Genomic DNA, 14,775 nt, shown 5'->3' on the forward strand with positions numbered 1-14,775 from the left:
GAGCAAGCAAGTAGAAATTCAGTTTTACCCAGCACACATTATTAATTCCGTATCCATGAAGGTGGTCTTACATACTGGAGTACATTGTATTTACTGTTAAACATAACCATGTTTTTCTCTGATATTTACATCTAGAAGCATGAAAGCACTAACTATATGATAGAGCTGAACTAAAGTTACAGTCATTGAGTGCTGTGGAAATGACAGTGATTCTTTTGTGACTGATAGGTTTAAGGTAAATTTCAGAAATTCACTTAACTCACTCAGCAGCTTTGCAACTGAAAGATAAAGTGAAAATATTCAGAAGCGCACTTAAGTGTCACACATACTCCCAGCTTTTACATTGTCATCGTGGCTTGGCACTGGTATCAGTGTTCAAAAAAACAACAAACTTCAGTGTTTCCATTTCCAGAGACTTAAAGCACAGTAATCTACTTCAGATATGTAATAAAATTACTGTAAGCTGTGTACAGGCAAAACCCAAAGTACGCTGGTAAGGGGGAAATACATTTATTGTCAATACTACCAAGTAAACATGCAAAACAAAAAGATGGCATTCTGTTTTATCTTAGAAGGTACAATTTTTTGGCCGTTGTAGCTTGGCACGGGGATTTTACTCAGATAAAATGACAATATTTAAAAAATAAATAACTTCTGTTTGAATAAAAAGATATAGTTTAATTAGCTTTACGTTTGCTACATTTAAACCACATTTAATATTAAATTAACCTATATTAAAATTCTGGACAAAGTATGTTGTGATGATACATAACCTTTACGCATTCATTATAATACATGAAAACATTGAAGTCACAGAGAATTCAAGCAACATTGCAAGAACAGAATTCCAAATGTACACATATACATAGCCACCCAATGCACAGAAAATTAAGCTTAACAAACCACACAATTTCCTATGGCAAAAGTGACATGAAATCTGTTATGGAACAGGATTGAGGATTAGACTCTTTCCAGGAAAGTTATTCCCAAAGCCAAGCTACAAGTGACAATACAGTATCACAATGCATGATGAAAAATGCTTTATCAACACCGAAATTCCCCAGATTTTTCATTTTGTATTTGGCAGTTACTCAGTACTTAGGTTTTAAGATTTTTAGGGGGTTTAAAATCCATCTCACAAAACAGCTGTTTCAGTTAAAGTACAAGACCTCAACCTGATAGTACTAAAAAAGTTTCAACATTCTAGAACTTCAAGGAGATTTTCAGCAAGTTTCTTATATTAAAAAAAAAAAGCATTCAAGACAATTAAAAAAGAATATTTAAATGATAATATAATATAAAAATGGAACTTCTTCAAACCTATTTTTTTTGTTATTGGGCAACAACTAATCATCACAGGAACATGTCTACTAATAAAAGCAGGTTTGACAAAAAGAAGTCCAATTTGCACATACTCCTGGTTGACAACTTTTGCCGTTACAAGGATGGGATATTTACAAACAAGCAGCATTCAGTGTCTGTGTGCCCTAAGGTTAAAATCCTTTTAACCTTCCAAGAGGCATAAAAACAATGGTCCAGGCCAGTAACGGTACATTTTAAGAAAAAGCAAGACAATACATCACCATTGCAGCACCATGAACTTTGGAACATCCAAAATCATTTCAGAGCACCTGATCCTCAGCTTCCAGCACAAGAAGCCAGAAAACACCACTGTGTAACAAGGACAGAAGACAAACTGAACAACCAGTATTCAGAGCGTAAAGAAAGAAACAAAAAGTAGAAATCTTGGAAGCCACGCATGACTATGCCATCTAACAAACAACAATTGCAGCTACTGATCCACCGTTACAGAAGAAAAATTATAGCTTTGATACCTTTTTGCAAAAAGCTAAGTCATATGTGATTTGGCTAGGACTACCAACATTCACAGACTGCTGTTGAATTCTTCACCTTATTTCTTTGCTTTTGTATATGTAGCGTAGAGATAATCTTGTCAGATTACTTTACATGTTAATACTAAACACCAAATCTTATCTAGACATGAAAAAGCCATAAGGTACTTTATATACTTGCAACCAGCCTCACAGATTGTCTGAACAGACTTTACAAAACAATTTAGCTGCCTCTTTGGGAGAAAGCAAGCTATTCCCACCCACCACTGCAGAACAGACACACACACACACACCCTCCAATAAAAACATCATTTTCATCATTGAAAAGCAGTGAATATTTCAAGACAATTCCAGCAATTAGACAGTCTCATAAGATCTACAGCAAAATCTGTCTTGCCCTAAAGTAGCTTAAAACAGACTTTGATCAAGTGGGAAGCTATAGTCACAACTACAAATAAAATCTTAGAGCCCCATCTTTATTCCAGATAAAAACTACACATTAACATAGACTACAGCCTTAAGACTGTGAAACAAAAATGCAAATTGTACATTTGCATCAAAGCCAAGAATGGTATTGCTATGGCCAAAATTCTATCTTCAGCTCAAACCAGCCATCATAATTAAAAGCCAGTAACAGTGTATCAGCTACAATTAGCTAATACCCCAATTTCTTTCACGACAGGAACTGCTGCTCCTTTTCCAGCTGAAGTTAAAAAGCCACAAGAAGTTAAGAACAGTGGAAGAGAAGCTTATGGATGATAAAACTTAAATAAATCTTTTAAGGAGGAAAAAACCCTAAAATTGCTTATACATTGTCTGCCTCCTCCCAAGAAGAAAACAATTGTCTTCATAAGAAACTCTTCAATTTATATTTTCACTAGATGTTGCCACATTTTCTTAGAACATTCTACAGATACTAACAGGCTAGTAACTTACTTGTAATTATTTTTTTAATTAATTCTCCTTATGCTGTCTTACCTTTAGGACAAGAGAGAAATGAGTGCATCCAGAAATTTGCTCCGGTCTTCTGTTTTCAATTCAATTACTAAAATATGAAATATTTTATTACAATATGCAAATAACTGAAAGATATACCAGATAATCACACTTAAAGAATAATAATTGTGACTATACTTATTTCTATTCTTAATCAACTTTAAGAAGCAAAAAGAGACACTACTTATTTGGACAAAATGCAAAGCACTTGCTCCTATTTTTCAGTGAACTCAGGTCTCTAGGTGCTTACAACTTGATATAGCAGCCACTTTTAAAATCTAGGCATGTTTCTTTGTATGTTCAACATGCATATGTAAGCACATGTTAAAAACTGCCTTTTTTAAGCACGGACAAAGATAGGCAAATCTCATTGCACAAGTGCCTCATTTTTCAAACAGACAATAAAGAATGCATCTCGTAACATGAATACCATACTTTGTTTGGCTGCTAAATATAAAGCCCCTCACAGATAACCTCATAGATTTTACACTGAAGTGCACATATGAAAATCATTACCCCACGCGTATGTACATCATCTCAAAAAGATACACAAGCCTGTGCTTGTATTAGTGGTTAATCATATCTGCACATGACAACACTTCGAAAAAAGACTGACAAATAACATACTTTGTGTTATGCTAGGCTCAGGAATAGTGTGTCACATACACACCTTCGATGTTTGCATCTAAGATACAGACAAATGACTATACTGTCTACAGTCATGCTTTATGGAGACTGCGTAAACACTGACCCCTAAAGGACTATTTGGTGAATGAAGCGATAGGCAGCATTACTCACTTGACATGTCAAAATGGTTATGTAAAGTCCTGGAATTGGTACTGTCCGCAGCTCTCTCAAATGCTCTTCCAAAAAAGCTAGAAGAGGAACAGAAAAACAAATAAGCATTACAGAAAAGGATAGATTTACTAAGCTAGAAACATGGAACATTTTCCTTGCTGAGAGTTGAAAATGTCTTCCAGATGTTTTTCATGTGCCTGGTATTCAACATGTACCTCGCTTATTCAAGCGCAAGAATCTTAACATTACAGGGTCTAAGAAATGAAGTCATGGGTCATATAGTGAACTACTGCCTTCTTGTAAGATAAAGAAATAGTTAAGAGGGAGAGGGGAAAAAAACCTTAACCACAACTTGCAAGGAAACTGCGGGACATCTGTATCCTCTCTCAAAATTTCTCATGCATACCATATGAAAAAGCATGTTTTTTAAGGAGGATACAATTCAAATCAACATATTCAGGGTTAAAAAGGTACAGGAAAGACATATTTGCTTCAGAGACAGGAAAAGTCTATAGATAACCTTTAGGAAGAACTTTGAAACAATATGCTTACTTCTTTTTGTCAGAGCTCTCTGTCTCTGGAGGAATCCCCACCATGATCACAGTTCCCTGTTCAACATCCATTGGTGCAGCCATTACCAGTGGCAGCAATTTACAACGCTTGTTTTTTGTCTGGAAGTCAGAAAGACTGTTAGACAAAACTCAGGAAACAATTTAGTTTCAGCTTTGCATGTGAGATACTATTACAAATCTCAATTTAAGGATATCGCTATAATGCGGTTCAACAGAAGACTGTTTCTTTACACAATCTCTTAATCCCCTTCTTTCCTAGAGTAAAGTCACATTAAGGAAAAAAATTCAATTCTTTTCTCCAATCCTGCTTTCCACTGTAACATTGAAATTATGTGGGCAGACAAGATATGATTTACAGTAAAGAAAAAGCTCTTAAAAAAACCGCCACAAACAAAAAAACCCCACAAAACCAGAATTGCAGGTATGGGTATCTAAAAACATGGACCAGGTTTGGGGTTTTTTTTCGCAAAGATTATTTTATATGAAATACAAAAGGTAAAACATTGACAAACACAGTCTTCACTAGAAATTATTTTCCCCTGTCATATTGTCTTACAGCACTAAGCTGAAAGTTTAACAAGTTTTGTGATTTAATTAATAAAAAATTTTTTCATAATTACAGTAAACAAAATAGAAGCTTGCTTAAAGTGTTCTCTTCTTAAGGTAAATGTTTTGCAGCGAGTTTTAAAAATGCTGTCCTGGTCCTAGTGGCAACCTAGTTATTTATCACATCTAATTTTCAAAATGAGGACAAAGATGCAATCTGGCAAAGATGGATCACCATAAATTTAATTTACAAATTTAGAAGAGCTCACACTGAAGACAGTTCTCAACCTTAATGAATTGTGTAACTAATAGTACAAAAGATAAATGCAATTTAATTTCAGTTGTATTAGTTGTAAAGATCAGAGGATTTTACTCAAACAGACTCTTCAAAGTACACATTTAGTGATATGCTCCCTCAAAACTTACAAAATTACACAAAGGTTTTAGACAGTATCTTAGTAATGAAAATTTCCTAGAACAGCATGCACAGATGTGCTAAAATTATCCAACCAATTAACGGAAAAACATTACTAATATTTTCATATGTTTTTAATAATCATCTGCAAGCATCCAACAGAACAATAACAACTACATAGGCCAGAAGTTTGTTAGTCAAAAGCTTTTGAATTACTTACAGAGCAAACAAATGACTTGAGTAAGTATTTACTAAGCAGGCACAGAGACACTGGTTTGGAAAACAGTTTCACATCTGGTGTGCCCTAGGAAAAGAAGAATTATTTCAATTAAAATTCAGTAAATGGAAGAATCATCTTGGATTGTAATATCTACTGAAAAGTCTAAAAGTTTTGTGTGGCTCAAACAACGCTGAACAAGAAGCATTACAATATTAGTGTTTGAGCTCACCCACGTCCCCCTTTGAGAGGGCTGAATCTTCCTTTGGGAAGTTCAGAGTAGACGTCAATATTGACCCATCAGAGGATAGTACAGTATAAATAAATAGGTTCTTCGGGATGGAGGCATTCTTATTCAATCAAGCAATACGGAAAACAGTGTTATTCAAGTTTGATATAGCCAAATGTAACAGTCAAATGAGACAGCCAAAAACTAGAATTCTGACCTCCATGAGACAGCAATACAGAAAAGGCCCCTGAGAAATTACAAGGTTGGTGCAAATACAGCTGGCCACCGTCTGCTGAATGGCACGTAACTGCTTTTTGGCTAGGTCCAGTCCTTGGTGCAGTTTGTCCAGGTTACCCCTGCAACAGAAAGAATCAAAATAGACACTTTGATATAGAAATAAAGCTTTTCACATAGAAGTGAAATCTAAAAGCTATTCACAGGAATACTTTGATTGTTCTTCACTGACTTATCTAAAAGATGCATTGATCCTTCATAAGTAACCCATGTTGTTCCCTAAATAAAATTCTAAAAGAACAAAGAGATATATTTTCAGTACCTGGAAAGACTGTCCAAAGCTTTAATGAAATTAGTTGTTTCGTGGCCCTCTTTCTCTATATTCTCCATGAGAGAAGCTGTTGCATAAACTATATCACTTGCTGAGAACTTGTTCTTAAAGCCAAAGTGAATGCTGAAGGTCTGAACTCTTAAATCTTTCATTCTGCAAAGCGAAATAAAACCAGTAAAGATTAACATTAGCAATATTATTACCAACACTGACCAGCCATCTCCTCAGTATGTTAATGTTAATAACATGAAGAAAAATCATACCTAACATTTGCATCAAGCCTAGTATTACTTCATCAACCTCAAACCATTTTTCAAACAAGATGCTACACCCCACTCATACAAAAATATTAACTGCATTGAAAAGTATTTTCAGATAAAGCATTTTATTTAAAACAATTTACCCAAACTTGTTTGCAGATTCTTCAATCATTTCCCGAAGATTTTCTTTCAAAGACATGTCCATGGAATTAAACTTCTGTTTCACTTGCTTCAAAGGCAAACTAAAAACAGAAGGAAAAAATACACTGATAGATATGCCAAAAGAAACAAATATTTTCCCTTCCTTTCCTAAGTCTTTTTTAATATTAGATAATTTAGCAAGTTAAGTCTGACTACATTTGTTTACATTCTTTTTTCTTTAATGATTGAAGAGCAATTGTGAAAAAGCATAGGTTACATACCAATCTACTATTCCATAAAGGTATACACATGAAGTATTCTTTGTACACCAAGACACAAGCTGCGTAACTCAACTCTGACACTGCAGCCTACTGAGAGCCCCAAAATCATATTTAAAAACTAACAAGTTTACTCACAAGCTATATTCTCAATATTTTCCCACAATTCATTGAAACAAACGATCTTTTAATCAAGATCCAGATTTTTATAACTTACCCCATGTCAGCCAAAAACTCCTGGAGCCTCTTCTGCCCTTGTACAGACCAAAGCTTAAGGCTCGCAGAGGTATATGAAGTGTTACAGAGACTTTCATATAGAGACCAGTGCTGGTAAAGTGCCAGGCGCAGACTGAACAGGAGTTAGGGCTAATAATTATAAATACATGTATCATTTGAAGTTACAAATAGTAACAAAACCCGCGGAACAGTAAGTTGGTCTTCAGTTGCCCTTATATATTGCGTTGTTGCACTACATAAGACAGAGTTAGAAGCTGCATGTGCATGTAACACAAGACAAGCAACACTGACTTGTAACTCTCTGAAAGGTTAAGTTGAACCCAACTACATGAGCTGTTGAAGTAGGGATTCATGTTCAACAAAACATCCACATTTCCATTTCTTTTAATTCCATTCTCAGCAGCAGAGATGGTGCTGGGATTTATTTCTTTTTCCTAGATAAAAACTGAACTGTGGTTTACAAAGTTCTTTTTCCCCAGACCTTATGCAAGGATACTCATACTCAAATGCTATTCGCATGCAATCAATTGACAGAGAATTTTCTTCATCCTCATTGCGGTGGTTATGGCGAGACACATGACGCTGTAGGATTCCAATATCAGTCACATACTTCATTCTTAAACAGAAACAAACTGTTAAATCACTTTCTTCCCCTGTATTTTTGTTCTTGATTATGAGAATATAAAAATGCTTCCTAAAGTTTACACATCGGTCAGTCAGCAGCCTGAAAAATGTAGATACACCTTTAAAAAAACCCAAATTGTTAAATAATATTTTGTTGACATTCAGCCATACACCCAGGCAACTGAAGCTAAAATAAAACCAATACAGAGGCAGATTGACCAATGAAATTAATTAATTGCATTTATTTCCTTAAAAACATCAGTGTCTACTAACAATAGAACACAAGAATTAATGTCTACACATGTACTACTAGAAATCTGACAGTATCTAGAAGGAAATAAAAACAAGAAAAAAATATCTAAAACTTGTTAACTAGAACTATAAAGGAAGCTGGAGGATACATAACATACACTTTTTTTCCTTTAATAAAACTATACCAAGCTTATGTTTATGTCAACTGCTATTAAACACCAGTTCACAAAATTATAAACTAAAATGAGTTTTAAAAAAATAGTATAAAGTGAGTGGTATAAAAGGAAAATACAGGTTTTTCTAATATATATTTCCATTTTTGGAAGGCATCAGATCACATTCAGTCATTAAGATATTTAATATCACTGTTTATTAATTATCCTGTGCTATATTAATTCCCATACATTTCCTGATCCCTATCAATTGCTATTAGTAACTCCTAAAAAAAATAAATTTAAAAGATAGATTAATAAATAAAACATAACAATAACAAAAGTATATTTAAAAGAAAGTCTTTCTTACTGAGTGATTTTGTCTTGGACCCATTGATCTGTCAGGCCAACAATAGCCCACCTAAAATTGGAAAGAAAAAAAGGGGGAAAAGTTAACAAAAAAAAATTCCAGTACAGTATATTAAATTGTCTAAGCATGTAGCAGAACAAGTCAGAAACACCATTTACCAACAATATGTAGAAGTTAATAACAAATATTTTTCCCCCTTTAACAGATATACACATACAGCACCATCTTCCCTTTTTCCATGCAAAATCTGTTGATTGCCTCTAATTCACACAGATGTGTCCTCCAATTCAAGACATACAAATTCAAGACTCACAAAATAAACTGGAACCTACTACTGAAATCAAATAGATTTGGGAAATCTTGCCTCTTTTTACTAAGGGTTTAAGCTTCTAGCCCTTATGAAAAATGATAACTGAAACATACCACAACATGTCATTCAAATCTTTAGACATTATCCATGCCAGATCAAACATGACCATCGCAGACTACATGAGAGAAAAGCAAAAAGACAGGATAAATAAACACAATACCTTCACCTTGTTAAACAAATTTGCCAAGTACTAGCGTGTTACTAAAGCTCTACAAATCACACTTGTCTGACAATCTGCCAGTGTCTTACTCTCTGAGACACTAAGTAGAAAGAAAAATATCGTATACAGCTCTGCAAACCTGCATTACGTATAAAGCAGCACTTAACAAAGCATAATCAGGCAAGAGGCCAAATGACAGAAGGAACAGTTTGATACCTTAAGTGCTATGTTTGAAATATCCTGATACTTAGACATCAAATAACAATTTTTGTTGTTAGTTCTGGTATGTCTTTTTCCCCCACTGTTAACATCACATTTGCCACTGTGACTCAGTTGGCCATTGCCTGCCACTCTACCAGTATTGTTTCTATGAAGTAATTAATCAACCATAAAATTGGATGTACACAACCAGAAAACATTAAACTGCTAAGTCAAACTACTTATACATATATGACATCTTATATATAACATAATATAGTTATATTGGGGATTTTTACATTTTATCATAATGTATAAAATTGTTAGATTATTATAACATTGTATTAGATAGAACATTGAATATTGTCCAATTACTTTACTTGGCACATTGTGTTTTTACAGCAAATGACAGTTTATACTTACTGATGTCCCATGGTATTCATATTGCTCATAATCAAAAAGAATTTCTCTTCTGAAAAGGGGAAAAAAACCCACATTTCACTAAGTGGTGACCTGGTCATTAGATCCAATTAAAAATATATGCCAGGAGTTGTGAAATAATATTTAAATTTAATTTTTACAATTAATAAAAAAAATTAAACTTGGGCTAAAAGCTGTTTTTCTGCAATTAGATTTTAGTAGTAACATGGAAAACATACTTAAATGTACTCGTAAAGCAAAAAAGAAACTAGCATTTGAGGAAGGATTTAATAAACTTTTCCTGTCTGATTTGCTCCTGCTCATTGCTATTGACAATAGCGGGACTGTAAAGGAGGAAAACAGAAACACAAATTTCACCCTAAGATAGACAAGATAAGAATACTGCAGCTACTTCAAGTGAAGCAATGCACCAGTTGCTACTCAAATTTATAAATTACTACGTACAGCTATTACCCATTTAAACATTTTATTTTTAGATAGTAAATATCTCTCTCTGCTTTCTGAATAATGTTAGAACTAAAGCATCCTGCAAATCAAGCAGTATATAGTATCATGTTTTTATATTCTCAATAAGATTTTAATCAAAGAAAAGAGAAAGAAGGATACAAGCAACATAAAAAACCCAGTTAAACACACCTGCGTGCCTCCCATTCTCGCCTTTGTCGTCTTTTCATTGTTCTCTCTATTACATCCTGTAAATTAATTTGGATATTGAAAAGCTAGAAAAAAACACTCTGGTAGATTAGCACCTATTCAGATACTTTAATGACTAAGTCTTAATCAAAAAGAAGAATGATTCCTGTTAGTAACATCTAATGACAAAAATATTACTATCAAATATTTTTCCAAGGAAAACACTTTTTATAAAGTCATGGCATCTTTCTGTGCTAGCATTTATTTAGCCCACCTTCACAAATAAGAAGCCCAGCACACAGTACTTTCAACACTAGCAACATTGCATCCTACCATTTCACAACATAAAAACGACACAGAGAAATAAAGATGAGATAATTAACTTTGGCGCAGGGCAGGGGGGAAGGCACTCACTGTATATTTAAGCTCCATAAATAGCATCATCAGCTTGAAAACTCCAACAAGTTAATATTTGTGAAATACTTAACAGATTTGAAAACAGCTTGTGTGTATGCTCTTTATAGATTTTCCTTTAAATTTCTGCTATCTGCTTTTGCTGAATTAGCAACCTTTGTAGATTAGTAGGAAAAAACATACACTCTTAGAATGCCTTTGCATTTAATTGTCTTTTAATATTGCTAGCTTCAAGCCTTTGCTTCCTTGTACAGTACAAATAGAAAATATGCTACAAATAACATATGGCAAATTAAGTTTTTTGTCTACCATAATATACTTCTGTTAGTTTACTGCTACAAGGACAGACAAAATGTATTGCTAACTTATTTTTGAGCTTCTACCTTCTCAAACAATTACTAGGAAAAAAAAAGTTTATATCTAAACAAGTTGTATTGCTAGACTGAAAAGCCCAGAGCACATGATCAGAGATGGATCTTTTTGGTTCACTGGTTACACAATGGCAGCATTACACATAACCTAATCTTGGAACATAATTTTTAAAATCACATGCCATTATTATGATGATGTAAAGTGCACGTAATAAGTGTTTTATTTTCCTTCTTTTCATAATAAAGTAGCAGAAACACACCTCTTGAAAACGTCTACGTTTTTCTGAAGGTTCTGACCCATCACTTTCATTCTCCGAGTCCCCTTCTTCATCCTCTTCATCTCTGAAGATATCATCATAAGCAGGAACATCAAGATCATCATCTTGTTTAACTAATAGCTTAATCTAGCAATAAAAAGGAAAACTATTTAAAATAAAGTATCGTATTTAGTGATTACAACACATTTCAAATGACCAAGAAGAATACTTCAGATGCTTAGTAAGAGAAACTAAAAATTCATTTTGGCTGTGATAGATTCCTGGCATAACTAAAATATTGCTTTGTAATATAAAGACCACACTTATACAAAATTAAGAGTAAAAAATTTATTTCTTTGTTACAGCACTACTGAAAAAAATACAATTTTTTTTGCTTGTTGATGTTGTCAAATACTCTGTGCTTAATATTCAAATTCTAGGTGTTGCTAGATGCTGAGAGTACATGTTACATTCTGGAGGATGTTTATGCTCCAATTTGTAGCAGTTTGATTTATAGCAACAGGATTAACAGGTGCTTACTACTGACATCAGACTGCTAACGGTATATATTTTATTACTGAAAACAATTTTTTTCTGATTATGTCCGTTACTACTGCAAATATCCATTAATACTGCTTCCTGACCTACTAGCTAACACTGCAAGCAGTTTTGCAAAACAAAGAAAAGCACTACACCACCCATCACAGTGTGAAGATTTTTATTGTGAAAGAAATGTATTTACCTGTGTGTCATTGTAAACATTCACTACATGGATAGGTCTGTGGCTGTCACATACGAAAAAAGAAACATCCTCTTCAGGCTGCAAGATCTCCAGAAGGTCAACGTTGGCACCGCAATTAATAAAAACAAAATATTTGAACTGCAACCAAAAGAAAAAAAGAAGAAAAAAAGAGAATGCTTTTTACTTAAATTAGCAGGAAACACAGAAAACAGGAAACGTCTTTACAAAACCTCCAAAGCAGTCATCATTGCAAAAACTTGTATTTCTGTTCTGATAGTTGATGTCTGAGGAGGAAAAAGAATTTCTAAGATACAACACCAAATTCAGGGATGTTGAACACCAAATATCACCACCTTTTATATCTCAAAATATGCGCAAACTTAATTTTACTCTATCAAAATCATAGCACATTAATTTGAGCTGATATAAAAAACTTGACAAGTTTGTTATTGGTATGTTAACACTTAACCACTGTTTTGAGGTAACCAGTAATAATAATTAGTTTAAAAGCTGACATTTTAAGTTGGGGAAAGGGAAGAAGCGCATATCTATACAAGATGAGCTGCAATTTAAGAAGTTTCCAGTATTTTTTCACCTGATCTTTATGCTCAAGAAAGGCAGTTTCAAGTTCTTGCCATCCAGATACTGGGACGAGCGTATACTGCACATGATCACATTGAAACAAAGCCTGAAATGAAGCAAATGGCTGTTAGCAGAGATGAGGGAAAATTTCTTATACAGTGCTCGAATTCTACGTCATACTAATCTTTATTTTGAAGACATCTGAAATAACAAATCTACATGAACTCTGGGAGAATGACTTGCCAACGTGCAGTGTCATAACTCATGGAAAAATTAAGTTAGAAAACAGATTAAACCTTCACTCTTCCCTCAGTTCAAACCAATTAAAAGGATCTCAAAGCACTTATTCTTTTATTGTTAGCCTATAGTGATAATAAACAAAGACTTACTTGGAGTATTTTACAAGCACATAATGCATCAACATCTGAAGCAACAAGAAGCAGAACCCGCTGCAAAAGTAACAGAGTAACAGTATTAGCATAGGTATCAACGTGAAACATGTAGCTCACTGTGAGACCGTAAAGTAAGAAATGTAGGCAGTGATCACAATAAGCATAAAACAGGATTGCTTTTGAATGGTCTCTGCAACCAAAATAAGCCAATTTTTGTTCCTGTAAACATAAACAATCCCACATACCCAAAATACATCAGCTGCTTCGAGGAAACTAGTATTCAGACTCCTACGAACCACACATAGTCAGCCCTACACACGCTAGTCAGCCCTACAACTATTTTCATCGCGTCTAGAAAGGCCTATGTTTTCAGTGTGGAATCTGGAACAGGTTTTACTGAAGAAAATCTGTAGCCAAAATAGGAGCAAGGCAACTCTTGAAATAACCCTCGTTAAGGCAAACAAATTTATCTGGTGTCTTTTTCAGTGCTGGGGGTAGTGGTGGTGCTGAGATTTTGCTCACAGCTGGGGAAGGTGAGGGAAATGCTTTCCATTGCACAGTCCATAATACAGTTTCACAGGTAGAAATGCTAAAAAAATACCCAACAGAAGCTTTATCACTTTAGTGTACACATCCACTCTGAACAAAGTTAAGCAAACTGTGGGTTAAAAATGAAAGTAGCCCACCAGACCTGCGACAAGAAACCCTGCAAAAGAAACCTCAAAGACGGAATGCAAGACTCGGTGTCGGAGGAAAAAACCCCACACCATCAAACCTGTTAAAAAAATATAAAGGAGGAAAACAAATCTAGAGGTGTCTTGGTTAAACAAAGCTCCACAAGAATACCCGAAGTACTTGGGTACTGTAATGGATTTGGAGGCGAACTGTCTGGGCTGGTGGGCAGGACCGCAGCCCTCACCGCGGCCCGGGGCCTTCTGTCCGCCCGCCGGCGGCGTTCCGGCAGCCCCGGGGACGCGGGCACCCCACCCCCGCCGCCCCCCGAGGAGCGCAGCGCCTCAGCCGCCGCCGCCACCCCCACAGCGGGCCCCTACTCCGCTCCCCGAGGCGGCCGGAACCGGCACAGCCCCACGGGGAGCGGACTGAGGCAGATAGCTCCGCCCGCCGCCGGGACGTCCCGGGGTGTCACCGCTCCCTCCCTGGCCGCGACCAGCTGCCCGTACCTGGCTGACAATCACATCGTAAAACTCCCGACGGCAGTCGGAGACAAACATGGCGGCGGCAACCAAGCGGCGGCGGAACAGCGGCAAACTCGGCTCGCCCTCACTCAAACTGGGCGCCAAATCACTGCCCCTTCCTATTGGTCTACTCGTCACGGTGCGCGGGCCAATGGAAAAGCGGCTGTCCCTTCTTCGCAGAGCGGATTGGGCGAAGTGCACAACTCGTTCCGGGTTTTCGCCAATGGGATTGAGAGAAAGGAGTTAGCAACACGTGTGGCTAGCCAATCCCAGGAGCATCTCAGCTGGAAGCACCGTATCGGCTTTTGTTGCTATGTCCGCCATCTTTGCCGCGGGCGAATTGTTTGTTTTGCCCTTTACATGAGCCCGGCGAAGGGGCGGCGGGGGCCGCATCAACACTCTGTGACTGAAGAGGGGCCAAGCGGCCAGAAAAGCCTCCCACAACGGCCACATCGGCAGAGCCGCCACCACCCCTTCTGCCCTCACACGAAATGGCCACCGAGGGGGGCGGGAG

The 14,775-nt window shown here is 36.1% G+C and overlaps 1 protein-coding gene across 1 annotated transcript; it reads right to left on the reverse strand.

The window, feature by feature from the left end:
• Positions 1–494: 494 nt before the first annotated feature.
• Positions 495–14,735, reverse strand: CDC45 (cell division cycle 45). The gene is made up of 19 exons (XM_005445220.3): positions 14,247–14,735; positions 13,063–13,122; positions 12,687–12,779; positions 12,092–12,229; positions 11,353–11,496; positions 10,311–10,366; positions 9,657–9,705; positions 8,929–8,990; positions 8,506–8,556; positions 7,604–7,723; positions 7,088–7,219; positions 6,595–6,693; positions 6,183–6,344; positions 5,844–5,982; positions 5,401–5,484; positions 4,200–4,318; positions 3,648–3,724; positions 2,832–2,898; positions 495–1,671 (listed from the first exon to the last, which is right to left on the reverse strand). The coding sequence occupies exons 1-18, from the start codon at positions 14,295–14,297 to the stop codon at positions 2,834–2,836; spliced, it is 1,701 nt and encodes a 566-aa protein (XP_005445277.1). The 5' UTR covers positions 14,298–14,735; the 3' UTR covers positions 495–1,671; positions 2,832–2,833.
• Between the last annotated feature and the right edge of the window lie 40 nt (positions 14,736–14,775).

The sequence above is a fragment of the Falco cherrug genome, chromosome 1 (assembly GCF_023634085.1).
Source record: "Falco cherrug isolate bFalChe1 chromosome 1, bFalChe1.pri, whole genome shotgun sequence".
NCBI lineage: Eukaryota > Metazoa > Chordata > Aves > Falconiformes > Falconidae > Falco > Falco cherrug.